General features: G+C 40.8%; 2 protein-coding genes across 14 annotated transcripts in view; one reads left to right on the top strand and one right to left on the bottom strand.

Annotated features, from left to right (window-relative positions):
* The window catches only part of KIAA1217 (KIAA1217 ortholog), a 219748-nt gene extending 217353 nt beyond the window's left edge, over positions 1–2395 (top strand). For 11 of the 12 annotated variants that reach the window (XM_063303524.1, XM_063303523.1, XM_063303525.1 and 8 more), the window contains 2 exons: positions 4–126; positions 804–2395. In XM_063303524.1, the coding sequence (XP_063159594.1) occupies positions 4–126; positions 804–1316 (636 nt within the window). In that variant the 3' untranslated portion in view covers positions 1317–2395. The remainder of the gene's footprint in view (positions 1–3; positions 127–803) is intronic. The other variant, XM_063303519.1, reaches the window with a different exon arrangement.
* Positions 2396–10108: 7713 nt separating this feature from the next.
* The window catches only part of ARHGAP21 (Rho GTPase activating protein 21), a 101681-nt gene continuing 94248 nt past the window's right edge, over positions 10109–17541 (bottom strand). For both annotated transcript variants that reach the window (XM_063303511.1, XM_063303512.1), the window contains 5 exons: positions 17196–17321; positions 16982–17023; positions 16505–16610; positions 14679–14710; positions 10109–12755 (listed from right to left, as the gene is read on the bottom strand). In XM_063303511.1, coding sequence (XP_063159581.1) covers positions 11031–12755; positions 14679–14710; positions 16505–16610; positions 16982–17023; positions 17196–17321 — 2031 coding nt within the window. In that variant the 3' untranslated portion in view covers positions 10109–11030. The remainder of the gene's footprint in view (positions 12756–14678; positions 14711–16504; positions 16611–16981; positions 17024–17195; positions 17322–17541) is intronic.

The following is a 17541-nucleotide window of genomic DNA, read 5'->3' as shown; positions in this document are numbered from 1 at the left end:
CAGAGTTCAACCAGCGCTTCACAGACAAGCAGGATGCCAATCCCTGCAGCCACAAAAAGTAGGCAAGGAAGTGTGGACAAGACCATCAAACAGCACAAGCTACAGGATCAACGCCAGTACAGACAGGTAGTTTTACCCTAAACCAAACCTTGGGATGGACTCAGTACTGAGTTGTATGCTTTGCATAAATGTGTAAGTCCAATTGCCAGTTTTGGACGCTACCAAATCATGAACTGTCTTCCCAGTGAAAATCCTGAATTGGAATCCAGGGCTTGAGGGTGTGGGGTGGGGCATGAAAGTATCTAATAGTTGCATTATCCTGTTATCAGCTTGTGCATGTCTGTGGCAAAACATCTCCTGCTTGGAAGTTTTGTTCCAGTACTCAGCTGTAATACTTTTTGAGAGTCAGCAATAGGAATTGATGCAGTTTGAAGCATTTCTGATTAAAGTGTTCATACTAACTCCCTATTTAACAGATTTCAGTCAGCACCTCTTAACCACCCACCCAAATGTTTCCATCTTCACCTTAACAATTCTGACGCATGCCCTGTCAGCTGATCAGCCCCAACCTTTGGGGTCACTTTTCCACATGTCCTTTTCTTTGAACTTCCTCTTGCTCTATGCATATTCTGCTCTGCAGCTTAAAGGGTCAGAAAACATGGGGAAAGGTCCAGCCCATAGATGCAAGACTTAGGGTGGGCTTTGAACTATTCTTATTCTTCTCAAGCCTAATCTCCTACACACCCCCATGTGGTTTGTGATGTATGCTGACTTAAACTGTCTCCCACCATCTTTATTTACAGGCTAATGGAAGTGCTAAGAAAGCTGGTGGGGACTATAAAGCTATTTCCCCTACTCTGTCCGCCTCAAAAATTCCAGCCTTTTCTTCCACTTCTGGAAAAAGTAGTTCTGTGTCTAGTGGTGATAGCACTAACTTTCCAAACCTACCCACTAAAGCCTCTGTTCCTCCTAACTCTCTCAGTCCTCCAACAGGTCGCCCTACCCATTCTTCCTCCTTAATCCCTTCTGTTGCTAACGGTTCCTTAAAGTTCCAGAATCCTACTCACACAGGTAAAGGCCACCATCACCTTTCATTCTCCATACAGACTCAAAATGGCCGCCCAACCCCTCTTCCTCCATCTCCCTTTTCCTCAGCCTCCTCCTTCTCTCCCTCTTCCACCTCTACCACATCACCGAACCAAGGTATGAAGAGCATTCGATCAATCCACACACCCAGCTTTACCAGCTACAAGTCCCAGAATGGAAGTGTCAGCAAAGCCAGTCCATCTTCCGCCATCAGCAAAGAACCATCTTAAAAGTGATACCTGGGCCTGTGCAAGTTCACCAATCTTCCTAAGATGCTGATGACGTTGCAACCAGTCTCACAGCTGAGGATTGTTACCCATCTTGCTGTGTCATTTCAGGCTGAATACTAAACTTGTGCTAAATACTAGGGTAATAATTAGTTGTAAAAGTAGTTTTTAAGCAGTCATTGCTGGTGAAACAGCCGAGGGGATTATACATGGGGCACAGATTGTCCTTTAACTAGAAACCGTTACAAAGTTGAGACGGGTGTGAGTGGCCTGGAAGTGTGTGCACAAAAATGTATCAAGCATGAAAAACTATTTAAGAAGCCTGTGGTTTTGTATAAAGCTATTTTTAAGTACAAGAATTAAAGCATCATGCAATAATGCGAAGATTGTAAAATTGAAACTAAAATATTTTTCTTTTATTTTGGAGTTAATTCAAATTTGTTATAGATTTCTATTTTTGTCAACAGAGAAAACCATCATGGTTACTTTCAAATTTCTTTTGTCAAAACATTTGATACAATTATAATGTACATTTGATAGTAGAATGCACAAACACAAAGCTAAGACAGACACTGATGAGGCAATTTTATTGCACTGCCATTCAGATTATATTTAATAATTTGCCATGCCAGCGGGATGGGCAGTTGCTTTTACTTTATTCGCTAATTCCTTTTAGCTAAGCTGCTCTTTCTTCTTTTTCCGTATTAATGAGACCTGGATAAACTATGTAATATTACAATGTGGATTTTTAAAGTGTATACTTCTGTACTGCTCTGTATAATGGAAAAACCTTTGTACATATTATAATATAAATATTATAAATATAAATACATAAATCTAAACACTGTATGTGGCTGGGCACATCGAATAGTTTTCAACACCAAAGGTCATTTTATGCATGGTCAAAAGTTGGAAAATGTTTAATGTGGGAAAAAGATTGAGGAGGGTTTTAGAAATCAGTATCTGTAAAACTAGAGTGCGCTTTTGTAAATATCTTGTTTATACAACTCCTTGGTATAATATACAGAAGTAAAAGAAAAACCCTTTGCAAAAATAAAGGGCTGCATGCTTACATTTTGGTATCACTTTGTCTCTAATCAGTTGCTTCCTAATCTTGTTTCTTTAGTGTCCACACAAGTACCAGTGGACATGATGTGGCCAGGCCCACAACTAGGGTCTGTGTCACCTGGGGTAAACATGGATTCTGCGCCCATTTTGGCACACACACCCCCGCACTCATTTTGGCACCCCCGGCGCTCATTTTGGTGCCCCCCCCAGTGCGGTGCCCGGGGCACGTGCCCCACTTGCCCCGCCCCTGGATGTGGCAGGAAAGAGATTGAAATCCCTTTGATTTCAGTTGGAATAGGCATGCATGTGCTTACCTCCAATTTGCAGTCATGGGACATTAACTTTGATGGCTCAGGGACACAGTTTCTCTTACAGATATTTCTTATAAAAGTAAGATACTAATCCACGCAACGAAGTTATGGGACTTAGCTGGGCTTTGTTACAAAACATACATGTTCAGAAGAGATAGAGATGGATGGATGGATGGATGGGATAGATAGATGATGGATGGATGATAGAGAGTGAGATATGATAGAGACAGATGATATAGATAGATGATAGAGATGGATAATATAGATGATAGATCATATACCGCTCAGAGTCCCCTTTTCGGGAGAGATGGGCGATGATAGAAATTTGATAAATAAATAAATACGTAAATAGATAGATGATAGAGATGATTTGACAGAGAGAGAGAGAGATGATAGATATTTACAAAGAACATTTCTATCAAATGCCGTTTAGAAGTGTTTGATGCAGGATAGTAACTAAACCAGAAAGTTAACAGGTTAAATCGCACATCAGCAATAAAATGTGTAAGTGCAATTAGGTAAACTCCAGTCTCTGAGCCTTTGCTTTTTTCTCAGTTGTCCTGAGCATAAACTTTGGCTACTATATTGCAAACCCATTTTGGCAAAATGCTTTTTAACCATATAGTATATATGTCATCAGCTGATAATGGTATAATAACTAATTAACTAATTGTTAACTAAAGTAGGGGTCCTTTTTCAAATATGGCTATTGGGGATTTGTCTAGAGCAATGCTTCTCAACCTCAGCAACTTTAAGATGTTTGGACTTCAATTCCCCCAGCCAGCATTCTCTAGAGACACTTCCACACTGCTACATTTTTCATTCCTGAAACACTCTAAAGCAGTTTAAAGGTGAACTATGGTCACCTTCACTGCTGCCAACCTCGCAGCTCTGTGAACACTGTAACTCAGTCCTTCCATCTGTTCATTAGCGGAGTGTAAAGAACAGCATTTGTTCAGTGACCTGCTCTCTCTAAAAAAATGTGTAGAGTTTTAGTGTTGCAAATGGAAAGAGCTCTTGTTATTTATTCTGGGTATAGGACACTGAGGCTGAAATTAATCAGCTTAGCTGTTGAATACAGGTGACCCCTTGGCATAAAGGTGTGGAGCTACTTCTGAGGTGGTGCAAAAACCCACTTGGTTGTCATGCCCACAGGAGCTTGATTGCTTCTCTACTATGATGGGAGTTTCCTTCATTTCATATCTGGTACGTTGCAATCAATATGCCAAAATCTTCTCCCAAGGATTGATGGAATACACTGAAAGCTTCCAGAGCATTACCCGTGGTGGGCTGCACTAACAATTAAAATGGAAACTTTACAATGAGAGGTGGGCATGCTGGAGATGTCAACAGGGATGTTCCTTAGGGACAATTGCACTGCGGGGATGAAAAAAACCCAGGTCCTTGGCTTTCAAAAAGCTTTCCAGAATCTTTACCAGACAACTGGAGTATTACAAGTATCTCATTTTCATTTTAGGATCACCATATGTGACATTTTTCCTATAGAGGTGACTTTATATGAATTACAGATCAGCGAATGGCTTCTTTGCAAAATAGGCTTACCCATGATTAACTAAACTATGGTTTAATCCATTTTCTAGGTTCACATGACACAAAGCCATAAATAACTCTGCGAGATAGATTTACGACACTGCTCTAAGCTGAAATTTGGTTGGTTTTTTCCCCCCCTCGTGCTGTACTCTCTGTGATTTTTGCCTCATTTGCTACCTAGAATGGGTAGGAGTCAAGGGCCTTGGATTGGATTGCTCCTATGCAGCTTCTCCCCTTATGTTGAGGTCCCCAGCTTCCTGGTTTTCTGAGGAGCTATGGAAGACGGAACGACAGAAGAGACCACCAGAGTGCCACTGGAGAAAGAAGAGAGTGAATCTGAGAAGTTGCATGAAAGAGCCCATGTTAGGCATTACACTGTGGTGATATATCAGTAACCAGCCAGTGGCCTTGTCTGAGATATGAGCTGCTATCTGTTGGGGAGGGAAGCATCACAGAAATATTTTTAAGGCCATTGTGAGGAATGTTCTATTTATATTCTGTCATATAAAGTTGCTTGGAGCTGCTCAAAGTTGGATTCCATCTGGATGAGTTGATGCAAATTGTTCTGTTACCTGAGAGTTTGACCATGTAATCCCTGAAGAAATGGACAGGATCCTTAGGACTGTTAACCCAGCCATTTGTCCTTTAGCTCCTTGCTCCCCTGGCTAGTTAACACTGCCTGGTAGATGACATATATTTGGGTCATGCAATGGTTAATACACCCTTGGGAGAGGGGGTGGTTGTGCAGTGGTATGGCCCCTCCCCCCAAAGCCATCACTGGACCCACCTGTGCTGAATAATTTTCAGCTACTTTCCAACCTTCTCCTCTTAGGGAGGGATGTTAAGATGGTGATTAGCTTGCAGCTTCAGAAAGCATTGGTAGTAGTAGATTATTTGGACCTTTCAAAGGCAGGTTTCAAGCCAGGACACAGTATAGAGATGGCATTGATTATACAGGTAGTCCTCATTTAACCATCCCTTCAGTGACCAGTTACGATGGCACTGAACAAATGGTAATTATGCCTGGTCCTCAAAGTTATGGCCATTGCAGCACCCCTGCAGTCATGTGATCAAAATTCAGGTGCTTGGTAGTTGCATCCTCATGGGTGCTCCAACTTTCCCCACGCATCTTCCCACCATCTCTGCCCTTTGGCTGCCGTGCTCTCCACTCCCCTAGCTGATCTTTGCTGTCTTCTTCCTCCTGCTTTCTGAGGCCTCATATGGCAGAGTACAGGGCAGCAGGGACCAACAGAGTGCAGGGTGGCCAAAAGAGCAGAGTTTGGCGGGGGATGGGGGGTGAGCACAGCAGGGCAGGAGAAGCATGAGGTCCTCGCCTAATGGTGTAGTCCTGGTCTAGTGACTGCAAGCAGGACTATTGAAACTGCCATTGTTAAGTGGTGTGGTCACATGTTTTGCCCAATGACTGCACCGCTTAGCAACAGAAATTCCTGTCCCAATTGGGGTCATTAAGTGAGGACTACCTGTCCTCCTCTTTGGCCTCTAAAAGAACCAGGATGTGTTGGTGCAACTGTAGTGTTCTTGACTTTTCAACATCATAAATCACGTTAGTACACAATTAAGAAGTATCCTCAAGGTTTAGCGATGTGCTCAGGAGAGAGCTGATAGCATTCTATATAAAAGGATCATCATATATACATTTATTAAAGTTATGCTGTGCCTGAGCAGTTGCTCATAAGCTCCACTGATGCTTTTTGTCTGAGGTATTAAAAATGTGGCTGTAAGGACCCGTGATGATGCCACTCCCAGTTGCCACCCTACCCATTACTTCTTGCTCTTTGTAGGAAACATGTTCTCTCAAGAATGGGCATCTTTTTGGTAGCCAACAGCTGCCTGTAACATCAACTTATAGATAGGCCTAGATTTGGTATGATCCACAAGAGACTTGCCTGCTTTGCAAGTGGCATTTGGCAATCTGTACATACAGCAAGGAAGCATTTCAGGTGTATGGGTCACTAGGATGTACAGGAGCAGCTAGCAGTTGCTACTAGTTGAGTAAGACCAGACCACGACCAGGAGGGCTTTTGCCTGGTTCCGGCTGATACAGCCTTACCTAGAGTGGGAAGACCTTGCCACAGTAACTTATCCTCATCACTGTCCAGCTGGATTACTGCACTGTGCTTTACATGGGGCTCTCTGAAGAGCAGCTGGAAGGTATAGTCAATGCAGAACACCATGTCCTGTTTGCCACCCAGCACACTTCACTAAAAGCACATTACACCTGCATTGGCTTGGAACAGATTTCTAGCCACAATCCAGTGCTTGGCATCTGGATACCTGCAGAACCACACCCTCCAACCACAAATGACCTGATCATCCCTGACTGTTAGCAGTATCCCATTTTTATGAAGATGGGGAGCAGATGGAGAGGTGCTGTTTGTTGGAGCAAGGCCTGTTCCTTTAAACAGTCTCCCAGCTGAAATCAGGTTTGCCTCAAGGCCAATCTTGATCTCATTTTGGAAATGTTCATAACTGAACTTTTCTGTGCAGCTTCCACTGATCAGTGTCACTTTTTATAATTCTTGTTGGCTTACAATTGATGTTTTATTTTTTACCTTAACCTAGATGTTTAAAGCTGTTTAAATTTTTTACTGTATTTTCTGTGCACACAGTTAACCACAACACACAAATTTCCTAAGTAGGAGAGAGAACCTAAATTGATAATAGTATTTCCTCCTGGTTCCAAAAGGCCTGAAAAAGCCAAAAGCTGAACTTTCGTTGAACAAAATCAAACCTGTTTTTAGTTTTTAATTTTAAAAGTTAGCATTGAGAGCAAAAAATATAAAGTTAATACAAAGATGAATGGATTTCAGGCTTCCAACTGGTAATAGCTCAAGACAGAGAGCCTACAGACCACCTCTTAGGGCCAGGCACGTGTGGCATTTTGAGAGCATAGGCAGGTCAACTCACAAATAGTTGTCATAGACAACTTGCTAATTTTTTTTTTCCTGCCCACCATGCCAATTATTTGGTACAGGGTCCAGGATTGAAAGACATGATGAGTACAGGGATATATCTGAGTAGTTTTCTTGGCCCACTATACAAAATTAACCCACCATTCCCACCTCTGAGATACCTTTTTGACTTTCTGGTGTAACCTACAACTCTGTAAAATTTTCTGTTCTCCCATCACTGCTTAGCTTTTTTTTTTCCAAAATCAGCTGGGGTTGACTAAATGCTCCCATCTGGTGAACCATGGTGGGTGTAGCCAAAGAACACCCTTTTACCTAAGGCAAAGTACTCTCTGAATGTTCTCCACAGATCTACTTGGAGCCAAGGACATTGCTGCAAGTATGGTAGAGAATTTTTTTTGCAGCATCCCACTTCCTGCTTGACTTAAGGTAAAGGTTTCCCTCGACGTAAAGTCCAGTCGTGTCCGACTCTAGGGGGCGGTGCTCATCTCCGTTTCTAAGCCTTAGAGCCGGCGTTGTCATAGACACTTCCGGGTCATGTGGCCAGCATGATGACACGGAACGCCATTACCTTCCCACCGAAGCGGTACCTATTGATCTACTCACATTTGCATGTTTTCGAACTGCTAGGTGAGCAGGAGCTGGGACGAGCAACGGGAGCTCACCCCGCTGCGCGGTTTCGAACCGCCGACCTTCCGATCGGCAGCTCAGCGGTTTAACCCGCAGCGCCACCGCGTCCCTCTTCCTGCTTGACTTACTAGACGCTTAAAAGCAAGATGGAGCTAGGAGGTTGGTTGGCAACAAAGGAGATGTCAGGAAACATAGTGGCATCTTCAGGAACCATGTTGTCTACTCAGATCTACAAGGATCCTCACACTTCTGAGAATACGGGTTGTCATACAAAAAATGGTCTCCCATCACCACCCAAAAACAAGAACCTTATTTTTTTTATTTCTCTTAAACTACTGGCTATTAGGAAAGCCATAAAAACCAATTGCAAATCATATAGAAAGTGGCTCCTGAAGTAATGTTTGGATACCTCTGGTTTCCATTTGGATATGGATGGATACCCGCTCAACTTCATCAAAAAGTGCCTCACCACCCAACCCACTACAACCCAACCGATGGAAACTATGAAAAGGATAACACTGCCATACATCAGAAACAACTCAGAAACCACCAACAGACTGTTACAACCACATGGCATCACTGTAGCACATAAACCAACTAAAACTCTTCAAAACATATTAAGCAACCCAAAAGACCCAGTAACCCAAGAAGAAAAAACAGGAGTTATTTACAACATACAGTGCAAAGATTGTAACAGCCACTGTGTAGGACAGACAGGCAGAAGACTAGCAGAGCGCATCCATGAACACCAACTAGCAGTCAGAAGACACGATGAGAACTCCTTAATCTCACAACACATGGACAGACTCAACCCTAGTTTCAACTGGGAAACTGAGCATCCTAAACCAAGCCAAATCCAAAAACACCAGAGAATTCCTGGAAGCCTGGCACTCAAAGCAGCCATCAACAGACACGTAGAGGGAAACAACATTTACATGCCATTCAAAAGAGACAACAGAAAAGCCAAAAGACCAGAACACTCCCTTGCCAGCAACCAACACCCAGATATGCAAAAATCAACACTAGGATTAACACCAGATGAACAATCAAACAGCACAATATACCCTAATCAAGGAACTATTAACTCAGGCAATCAACCAAGCAGCAAACAGCCCAATCAAAGAACTCCCAAGGAGAGAACAACACCCCCACCTACACAAGCAGGGCAAGCCACGGCATATAAACTGAGGGCAAGGCCCACCCCCTCTTTGCACTGAAGATGCTGCCTAGTCTGGCAATGAAATGTCTGCAAGAACACAACAAGGCTCAGAGAGCACCAAGGATGCCACAATTCTAAAAGAGACAGCTTCAAACAAGCGCTTGGAAACTAGAGAGAAAAGATAGCTTTTGAGAAAGCAGCCAGCCTCTGGACAGAAGATTGGTGGAGCCAGTAAAAAGTCATGATCAAGGACATATAAGAGAACTGAAAAGGAGGGACTGGAAGGCTTTAAAGACCAGGATAAGGGACTACTATTGGATCAAAGATTTGATAAGGGTTTCAAAATGGAGGAATCTGAATGAGGAAGATGTTTCTCTAGAATTCATGTGATTCATTTCCAGCTGTTCATTTGGTAATTAGAAACAATACTGTATACTGAATACTGAATTTAAAATATCAATTCTTTTCTATCCAGACCAGATTTAAGTTATTTTGATCTTTGCTTTATTATTATCTGTAACTATTTGCTTGCAATACAAACTTTTCTCTGTGGAAATATGTTTTATCTTGTAGTTCAAACCTTTATCTTAAATGAACATTTCATTCACATCTGTACCTGTCCAATTTGTGACTCAAAAAGGATCACCTCACAGCTTGCAACATGCTCATATTTACAAAACTATACATTAACCCAAACACCATAGGGCCAAGGGAGACCTGGCACACCTCCCCTGAGGTAATTCCCAGCAATGGTAAATTAATCCAAAATTCCTGAAGTATTTTACTTATCTTACTTTGTAATGTAAAATGAAGGAGCTTGTCTTAGCAATGAAACAAAAAAAACTCCCATCAAGCTTACACAAGATTTTGGTATGACAAGGACATTATCTGCTTATAGCCTGCTTGCAAGCATAAACGGCTGTTATCAAATAAGTAATCCCTATGAAATTATTCTTTCCCATTGATTAATAAAATTTGCAAGTAAGTCCTATTCAAAGAATTCACCTGCCTTTTTGGTAGCAGATCCCTACACAGCAGGCTCTTTCAATTATCTTTTTTGTTTTTATATTTTGTGTACTCAGTGAACTGGGAGATACAACTTGACATGTTTATTGTTTCTGTTAAATGCAAGTCAGTCCATGCAAGAACAATCAAAACAAATTTATTTCCAGTGTTTTAAGTGGGTATGCACAGACGCATGTACAGATTTGGATTCATTAAATCTTCATGCAGAATTATATTCTCGGTAAAAGAAACCAGTTCTATCCAGGTATCCAGGATCTACTATCTACATATCTATGTTACAACATTTATATCAAAGCTGGTATCTGAGGAAAAGATACACACATGAAGTATTTACATTTAAGTTACTTATTTTACAGAAAGATTAAAAATTCAAGTCACATAAAACTCAAAAACTGTATTAAAACCAGAATATAAAACTCAGAAATCCAACTGGAATGCCTAAGGAATGGAAGCTCTGTACCCACCTGTGTTAAAATTTGTAAAATGTAATGAAATGTCTTAACAGTAAAATGCATCAATTTGTTCTTTATGTTTAACATCCTCTAAATGTAACAATTATTATGGCACCTTAACAAACCAAATGAACCATTTTTTTTTGATGAGGCACTTGTTAGTGACTAAACCCAAAAGAAATTTTTTTCTTCCAACTAATGCCAATTGTCAGTCATTAAATCCATATACATATTACACAGCATGTTGCATTAGATGCTCTGTTCAACATGTATATGCAGTGATCAAATATACTTTTATTTAAAATAAAATTATATATATAGAGATATAGATATATATGTATGTATGTATGTATGTATATATATATATATATATATATATATATATATATATATATATATATATATATTAAAAAACCCTCTACCATCCCAAACAATATTGTAGCTGCATTAATGCATAGTGCATGCTGATGAAAGAAACCTCCTTCGCTGCAAAGTAACACTGTGCAGGTGGAAAAAAAACATACAGAGCAATTGAGGAAAAGTCAAGAGAGAAGCTGCTATTGAACTACGGTGGTGGCCATTTAACTGTCTCAAAGATACTGGTAGAATCGAGACCTAACCACCTGGGTCCCAGACAACTTATGAGGGTGGGCATCAACAGCTGGGCTGAAGCTGCCTTTGTTCATATTTTGATAGCTTTCTCCATTTATGTGGTCTAGTGTTGGGAGTGGCCCTGACCCAGGGGTTTTAGGAACCCGAGTCAAATTACTACCAGAAGAACCACCTTCTTCTGACCACATCTCTGCAGACAATGAGAACTCTGTCTTTGAGGAATCATCTAATGGGCTTACATTCTCCCTTTTAGTCTCTACAGTTTCACTCATGTTAAGGTCCGTTGTGCTACTCCGCAAACGCTCTCGTGCGAGCCAGTCTGAAATGGAGAGGTCCTGAGATGGACATTTTGGTTTCAACCGGTTCACTGCTGAAACATCCTTCTCCGTGCTTGGGTTTTTCTCTTGAGCTTTCCACGCATTCAGAACACTTATTTCAGCAAAATCTCTCTGTCCTCCTAATGTGTGCCTTCGCCTGATGTTTCTTCTTTTGGAGGTGTCTGCAGGGTTTGACTTCTGATTGCCAATTCCAAACATATCATCTGCAGAGGACTTGAGACGTAACTTTAATCTGTCTGTAATCTTGAGTCTCCATGTAGGCTCCTGTTTGACAGGTTCACTTCTTGATGTGGTTAAGCTGCTGGCTGTCTTTCCTTTCTTTATATCCACTCTTTTAGTTACTGCTGGGATTTCCTTCTCACATTTTGCATCCCCTGAGCCTTCACTATCTGTCTTGTGCCTAGCCGACTTTTTCCGAGATAGAGTATCACATTCAATAAGTTTGTGGGAAGTGAAAAGTCTGCGGCTGTCCAACTTTGGTGTTGAACTACCCTCTGTACAACTTACTTCACTTTCTTCAGAGTTTCTCCTGCTGTTCTTTGCCATGTCTTGAGTCTTCCCTCGGAACAGCCTGTCCACAGTAGAACTTGCTGCAAAAACAGGGAAATCGTTCTCGCTGTCTGTTTCCACAAGGCGACCTTCACTGATCAATTCACTTCTTTCATCATCAGCCTCTTCCCCTTTACTCTCTGTCACTGACTGCACTTCAGAACACAGCATTGTGGAATCTAGACCAGTTAAATATGTAGTAGAGGACGTTGTGGAGTAATCAGAAGTGATGGAGCTGACATCAGCTGCTAAAAACTCACTGTATTTATTTTCAGGGTTTCCTAATCTTTTACAGGAGACTTTCTGCAGAGAAGCCTGTGAAGAACTGCTAAGGATAGTGCCTGAGTCTGAAACAGTTTCTTCCATCTGAGAAGCAATCTGGAAGATGGGAAGTTTATGGCAATCCTTTTGCGCACTTAGCCGACAGCTGAGATTTGGGGATCTTGTGTATTTCTGGAAACAAGATGCTGAGAGTTCTTCTGAGGACACATTCTCTTTCCTCGGCAATGTGATTTCATCCTTGGTTGCGGCAGAAGGCCTGTTAACACTTTCCTCCTTTTCTTTTGGAACTACAGTTCTCTGTTTTCTCCCTGCCATCTCCATCTCCATCTCCTCTTTGGAGGGGTCCTCTTTTGCTGAGTCACTGTAACAGCACTCTGCAGGCTCCTTCTTGAAAAACACACTATCCAGCTCATCTTCAGAGCTGCTGGGCTGCAGTTTCTCTTTCGCTTTTTTCCTCTTGCGACTGGCTGCTGCAAATATAGAGGACTTGAGCAGCTCTCTGCTATATTGATCCTTTCCAGATCCCCAAGAACCCTGTATGAAAAGGAGGAGTTAAAAAGAAACCCACTGTAAGCATCATGGTTTTTCTTTTTAAAAATCATAGTTATGGTTCACAGTATTTTCAATATGAATCTTCCAATACAAAATTCTATGGATATGAAACCAAGTTATATACTGTAGCTATTGACTGTCACCATTGGGTTGTCTCGCGCAAATTTGCTCTAGCGTATCGATTACACAGGCCCTGGTTTCTCAAACTGTGGCTTAGGACCTGCAGGAAGTCACAAGCAATATAAAGGTGAGGTTTTTAAAAATCTGATCCGCCTTGCATAGGCAGAGCTGGACTGCTGTCAAAACCTGTTCTCTTCACTTTGCCTGCACAAGCCCTTTGGACAGTTGCAGTGACAGTTTTTTTTTAATACGGTCATTTATGATTTGTAAAAACACAGTGGGCTAAAGTGAAATGAATGTAGGACCCCTTTTTTTTTTTTTGAAACAGTGCTAAATTAAAGATAACCTTGCCCATATATTCTTAAAATGCAGTAGATTATTCATCAAATACCAATTGACATTAATCAGGATTGCAATTTCGACTGAATGACATTATTCTAATCAGGATTGCAATTGTTGAATGTCTCTAATCAATTCACATTAATTCTGATCTAGGTAAAGGTAAAGGTTTCCCTTGACATTAAGTCCAGTTGTGTCTGACTCTAGGGGGCGGTGCTCATCTCCGTTTCAAAGCTGAAGAGCCGGCGTTTGTCCATAGACATTTCCGTGGTCATGTGGCCAGCATGACTACACAGAACGCCGTTACCTGCCCGCTGAAGCAGTACCTATTAATCTACTCACATTGGCATGTTTTCGAACTGCTAGGTTGGCAGGAGCTGGGACTAGCAATGGGAGCTCACCCCGCCATGCGGATTTGAACCGCCGACCCTCCGATCGGCAAGCTCAGCAGCTCAGCGGTTTAACCCGCAGCGCCACCGCGTCCCTTTATTACAAAACTCATGCTGTACTAAGACTGCTTTAAAAATATTTTGCAACATATTCTATATTTTCAATACAGGCTTTCTGCAGACATGATTTTTAAAACACTCATAAACTAAGATACCAGGAATACAAACATCTGCCTATACCTTTTACATTATATGCCACCAACCATATACCTTTCAGTGTAAATTCACATAATCTTCCATTCAGAACATTTCAGGACAACAGGGGGTTTGAACTTAGCCTCTTTGCCACAATCTACCTTTAAAATCAACAGTTGCATCCTCTAGTCATACAATGAAACAAGATCAGCCTTAATATTTTCTTATGTTAATCTATTATACTTCTAAAACTCTCATGTCTATTGATACTTTGCAGCCTTTAACTGTGATAGACCAACAGTTTTTGAGCCAAGGTATCTCAAATGGGCTAACTTACAGAATGCATCCAAAATCCAGGACCTATGACTCCCATGGAATTGAAATTTGCAAAAATTTATAGAACATTTTATGACACACAAATTATTATGACATAATACAAAATGTCATAAAATATTTCCTGTAGTCAACTCCTGATGTCTGACTGTGCTATACAGTTCAGTATAAATGACATGGGCTATTTTCAAGGCAGACGCATCTCTGAATATCTCCCTGAATTTTTAAGAACTTTTCCAGTACATTAGAAGCTCTGCCATTGTTGAAGGCGTTGAAGAATCTGGTAAGGAAATATCTCTGAAACAATGACCCAATACAGCAATTTAAATTCAGGTACAAAAACCAGAGCCCAATTCAAAGCTCCAAAGGGCTGCTTATACAGGCAAGAGAAGCACTTTATTGTCAGAAGCCATTATGACAACACATTTGTATCAACAGCACATCAGAGAGCTGATCTAAGCCAGAGAACCCTCTCTCAAGATTGTGATGGACTGGCTTGAGCCTGTAAGAATACAGTTGAGTGACTTACCTTAGATTTTGCAGAGTCACTAGTAGCTGAATCTATTGGGGGGAAAAAATCAACACAGCACTTCAGTCAACATGGCACAAAGTTTTGCTTTTGCTCTAGACAATGCCGAAGTATGAAAGGAGACAAGCACGGAACAAAAGGTGAGAGCAAACAGATAACAAAAAAAAAAAATCAAATCATTAGAACAGTGGATAGTAAGAGCTCACAAAGATGCAAGCTGCACCACAGAAAGCCACCGCCATGAAAGGATGCCGTGAGTTGGAGGCAGAATCAGCTCAATGACAGAAATGGCAAAGGAGCCCTTTCTTCTAAATAAAACAGAAATACTAATATCCATTTAATGCTCTAAGCGCACGGCCCTGCAAAACCGCAGCTGGGGGACCTTTTCAGGACTGTACTCTGTACATTCCCGCGAATGAAATGCACATTTAAAACATTGTTTTCAGTGCCTTAGGCTACCTTCTGAAACAATTTTTAAAATTCTTTTTTGCAGTTCGTGTTTGTATGCTGTCAAACTATATTGGGCTTCGTGTATTTAAAAGCCCCAGTTAATGTTTAAGTGCTCCTCTGAGCTGTAAGTTTAAGAAATTTTTATCACTATCTAGATTTTTTTTTCCACAGCTATCAGTTTTGTACTCAATCTCAAAAAAAGAAGCGTTATTATGAAATGAAAAATGGACACCATAATTTTACTGTTTGGCAAAATAAAACAACAACGGAGGTTATACAGTTAGAAAGGGGGTACGGAGGGGCTAGCACAGTGACTGAAAGACATTCTCCAACTTGCCGGGAGGTGCCCCCACCTCAGACTTAATGAGCTGAGCCCCATGCCATGCCCCTTTTGACACATGGCTAATGACTAGAAAAACCGGTGGACCATACCATGCTATTTCTCCTCAGGGTCTGCTTCAGAAATAACAAGAAACAGCAGAAATACTTTTAAAAAGTAGCACTGATCTGTTCAAATACTCTTGAAAGGATAAATTTACAGTACAGATCAACTAGTCTTTTGTGCATTTACAAGAAACGGGGGTTTCTGCAGACAAGGCAGCTACAATGTGGGCAACAGTCCTCCTTCTTCCTACAGTTCCAGCTGTCCATCAGTGACATCACAGAGTCCACTAGTGACATCACCGTGTGATAGACTCCTCCCACTTCTCCTGTTTCAACATCAGGATAGAGGGACTGTTTCAATAAAATGCTGAAAAAAGTCTTCTATGAACTAAAACACAAACTAGAGACAAAGGGATAACATTTGTGATAAACAACATACTTAGTGAAACAGTATGGTGGCAGTTTGCCATAGTAGTATTTAGCTGAATAATAAGGTGGCAGTCATCAAGCAGAAACAACATTTAATAATAAACAAACATAATCAGTTACAACAGAGTTTGGGAAAATATAGTTAGTAGTCAAGCAAAATGAATCTCAAAACCTTGGTTTGCCTTCCTAAGTTTAAAAAATTAGTACTGTTTGAATGGTGTATAGAAGTTAAAGCTTTCTGCCTTCTCCTCAACCACTTACAAACCAGCAGGTACTTTATCCACCTCATGGTAAGAAGTACATGGGTAACCATGGTCAATGAGACACCAGTGAACATGCTCAGCTGTTCTCATGGTCTAAGAATTACATTGGTTGCTGAGAAAGCATTCCAACCTACGTCATGCAACATGCTCAACCACTGCTGTCCTTCAAACAATACACCCAAGATCATGTAGATAAAGGGAGAAATCAAGTTATTAGCAAAGAAAGGAAAAGGAGACGATTATAGTAAATCATCGGAAGAGAGAATTTTCTAACCTACAAACTGTCCAGGCAAGAGTTACCTGATACGTCTCCAGGAGATACTCCAGTCCTTCCAATGTTGGTGAGTAAATGATCTATGTTTGGCACTGGCTGAGACTCTACTGTGTTTTCCTCCTGAACTGCTGTCTATAGTTAATAAACAAAGATCTCTTCATCATCGTTGTCACAGTCAGTGGCTTCATCATGATTCAACAGTACTTAGAAAAATTAGTCACCTGAGAACTGAAAAGAATGCCAATCTTTCTATATAACATTTAAGAAGAAAGAAAGATACCCAAGCTGCAGTGTTAAATGGAGAAAAAAAATACCCTAGAGGAGAAACTTATAACTTCATTTTATGCTATTTTCATTACTTCAAGAGTAAAAACCATTAGAATGTTTTGGTGTGGTGAACAAAGAACACTGTTAGAACACATTAGGGGGGAAAATCATGTATTCTTTGTATGCCCTAAATTAAAACAGGAGGAGAATCCATTTAGTTAAGGATCAGTACTTACAAAAGGCTCTTCAGCATCATCTTCTGCGAAAAACCAGTCATGCTACAATTTAAAACAAAAGAAGTGAAAAACTCCACAGAAATGAAAGAATCAAAATGTGGACATTGAAGAAATAAGGAGTTCTTTGTAAGAAAATCAAAATCCAGGCTAGTCTAACAAAAGATACACGTCTGTCTGAATAATCTGTCTAGCAGCATGAAATGAATTCACTTACTTTTTGGATAAGTGTTTCTACAATTTTGTACTGATCTGGCATATGAGTAACCATATGTGTCATGTTATCTTCAGATGACCTCACAAGTGTTGGACCAAATACTATTGCCAGGTTTCTTGGTTCCATCTAAAGAACAAAGAAAATAAATCTTTCTCATTTACACTAGGCGTATCAACATACTTGCATACATGTATATGTACATGTCCCTTAAAAAGCAGAAACATCTGACAGTAAGACCGATTTAGCTAAATTAGACTAGACTTCCTAGTTAGAATGAAGCTCAAGCAACAGCTGATCAATGTACAAAACTGATTTATATAGCAGATCAGGACCCTGCTGTATTTAA

Source organism: Candoia aspera, chromosome 4 (genome assembly GCF_035149785.1).
Source record: "Candoia aspera isolate rCanAsp1 chromosome 4, rCanAsp1.hap2, whole genome shotgun sequence".
Taxonomy (NCBI): Eukaryota; Metazoa; Chordata; class Lepidosauria; order Squamata; family Boidae; genus Candoia; species Candoia aspera.
The sequence above is the reverse complement of the archived record's forward strand: the minus strand, read 5'-3'. Positions and strand labels throughout refer to the sequence as shown.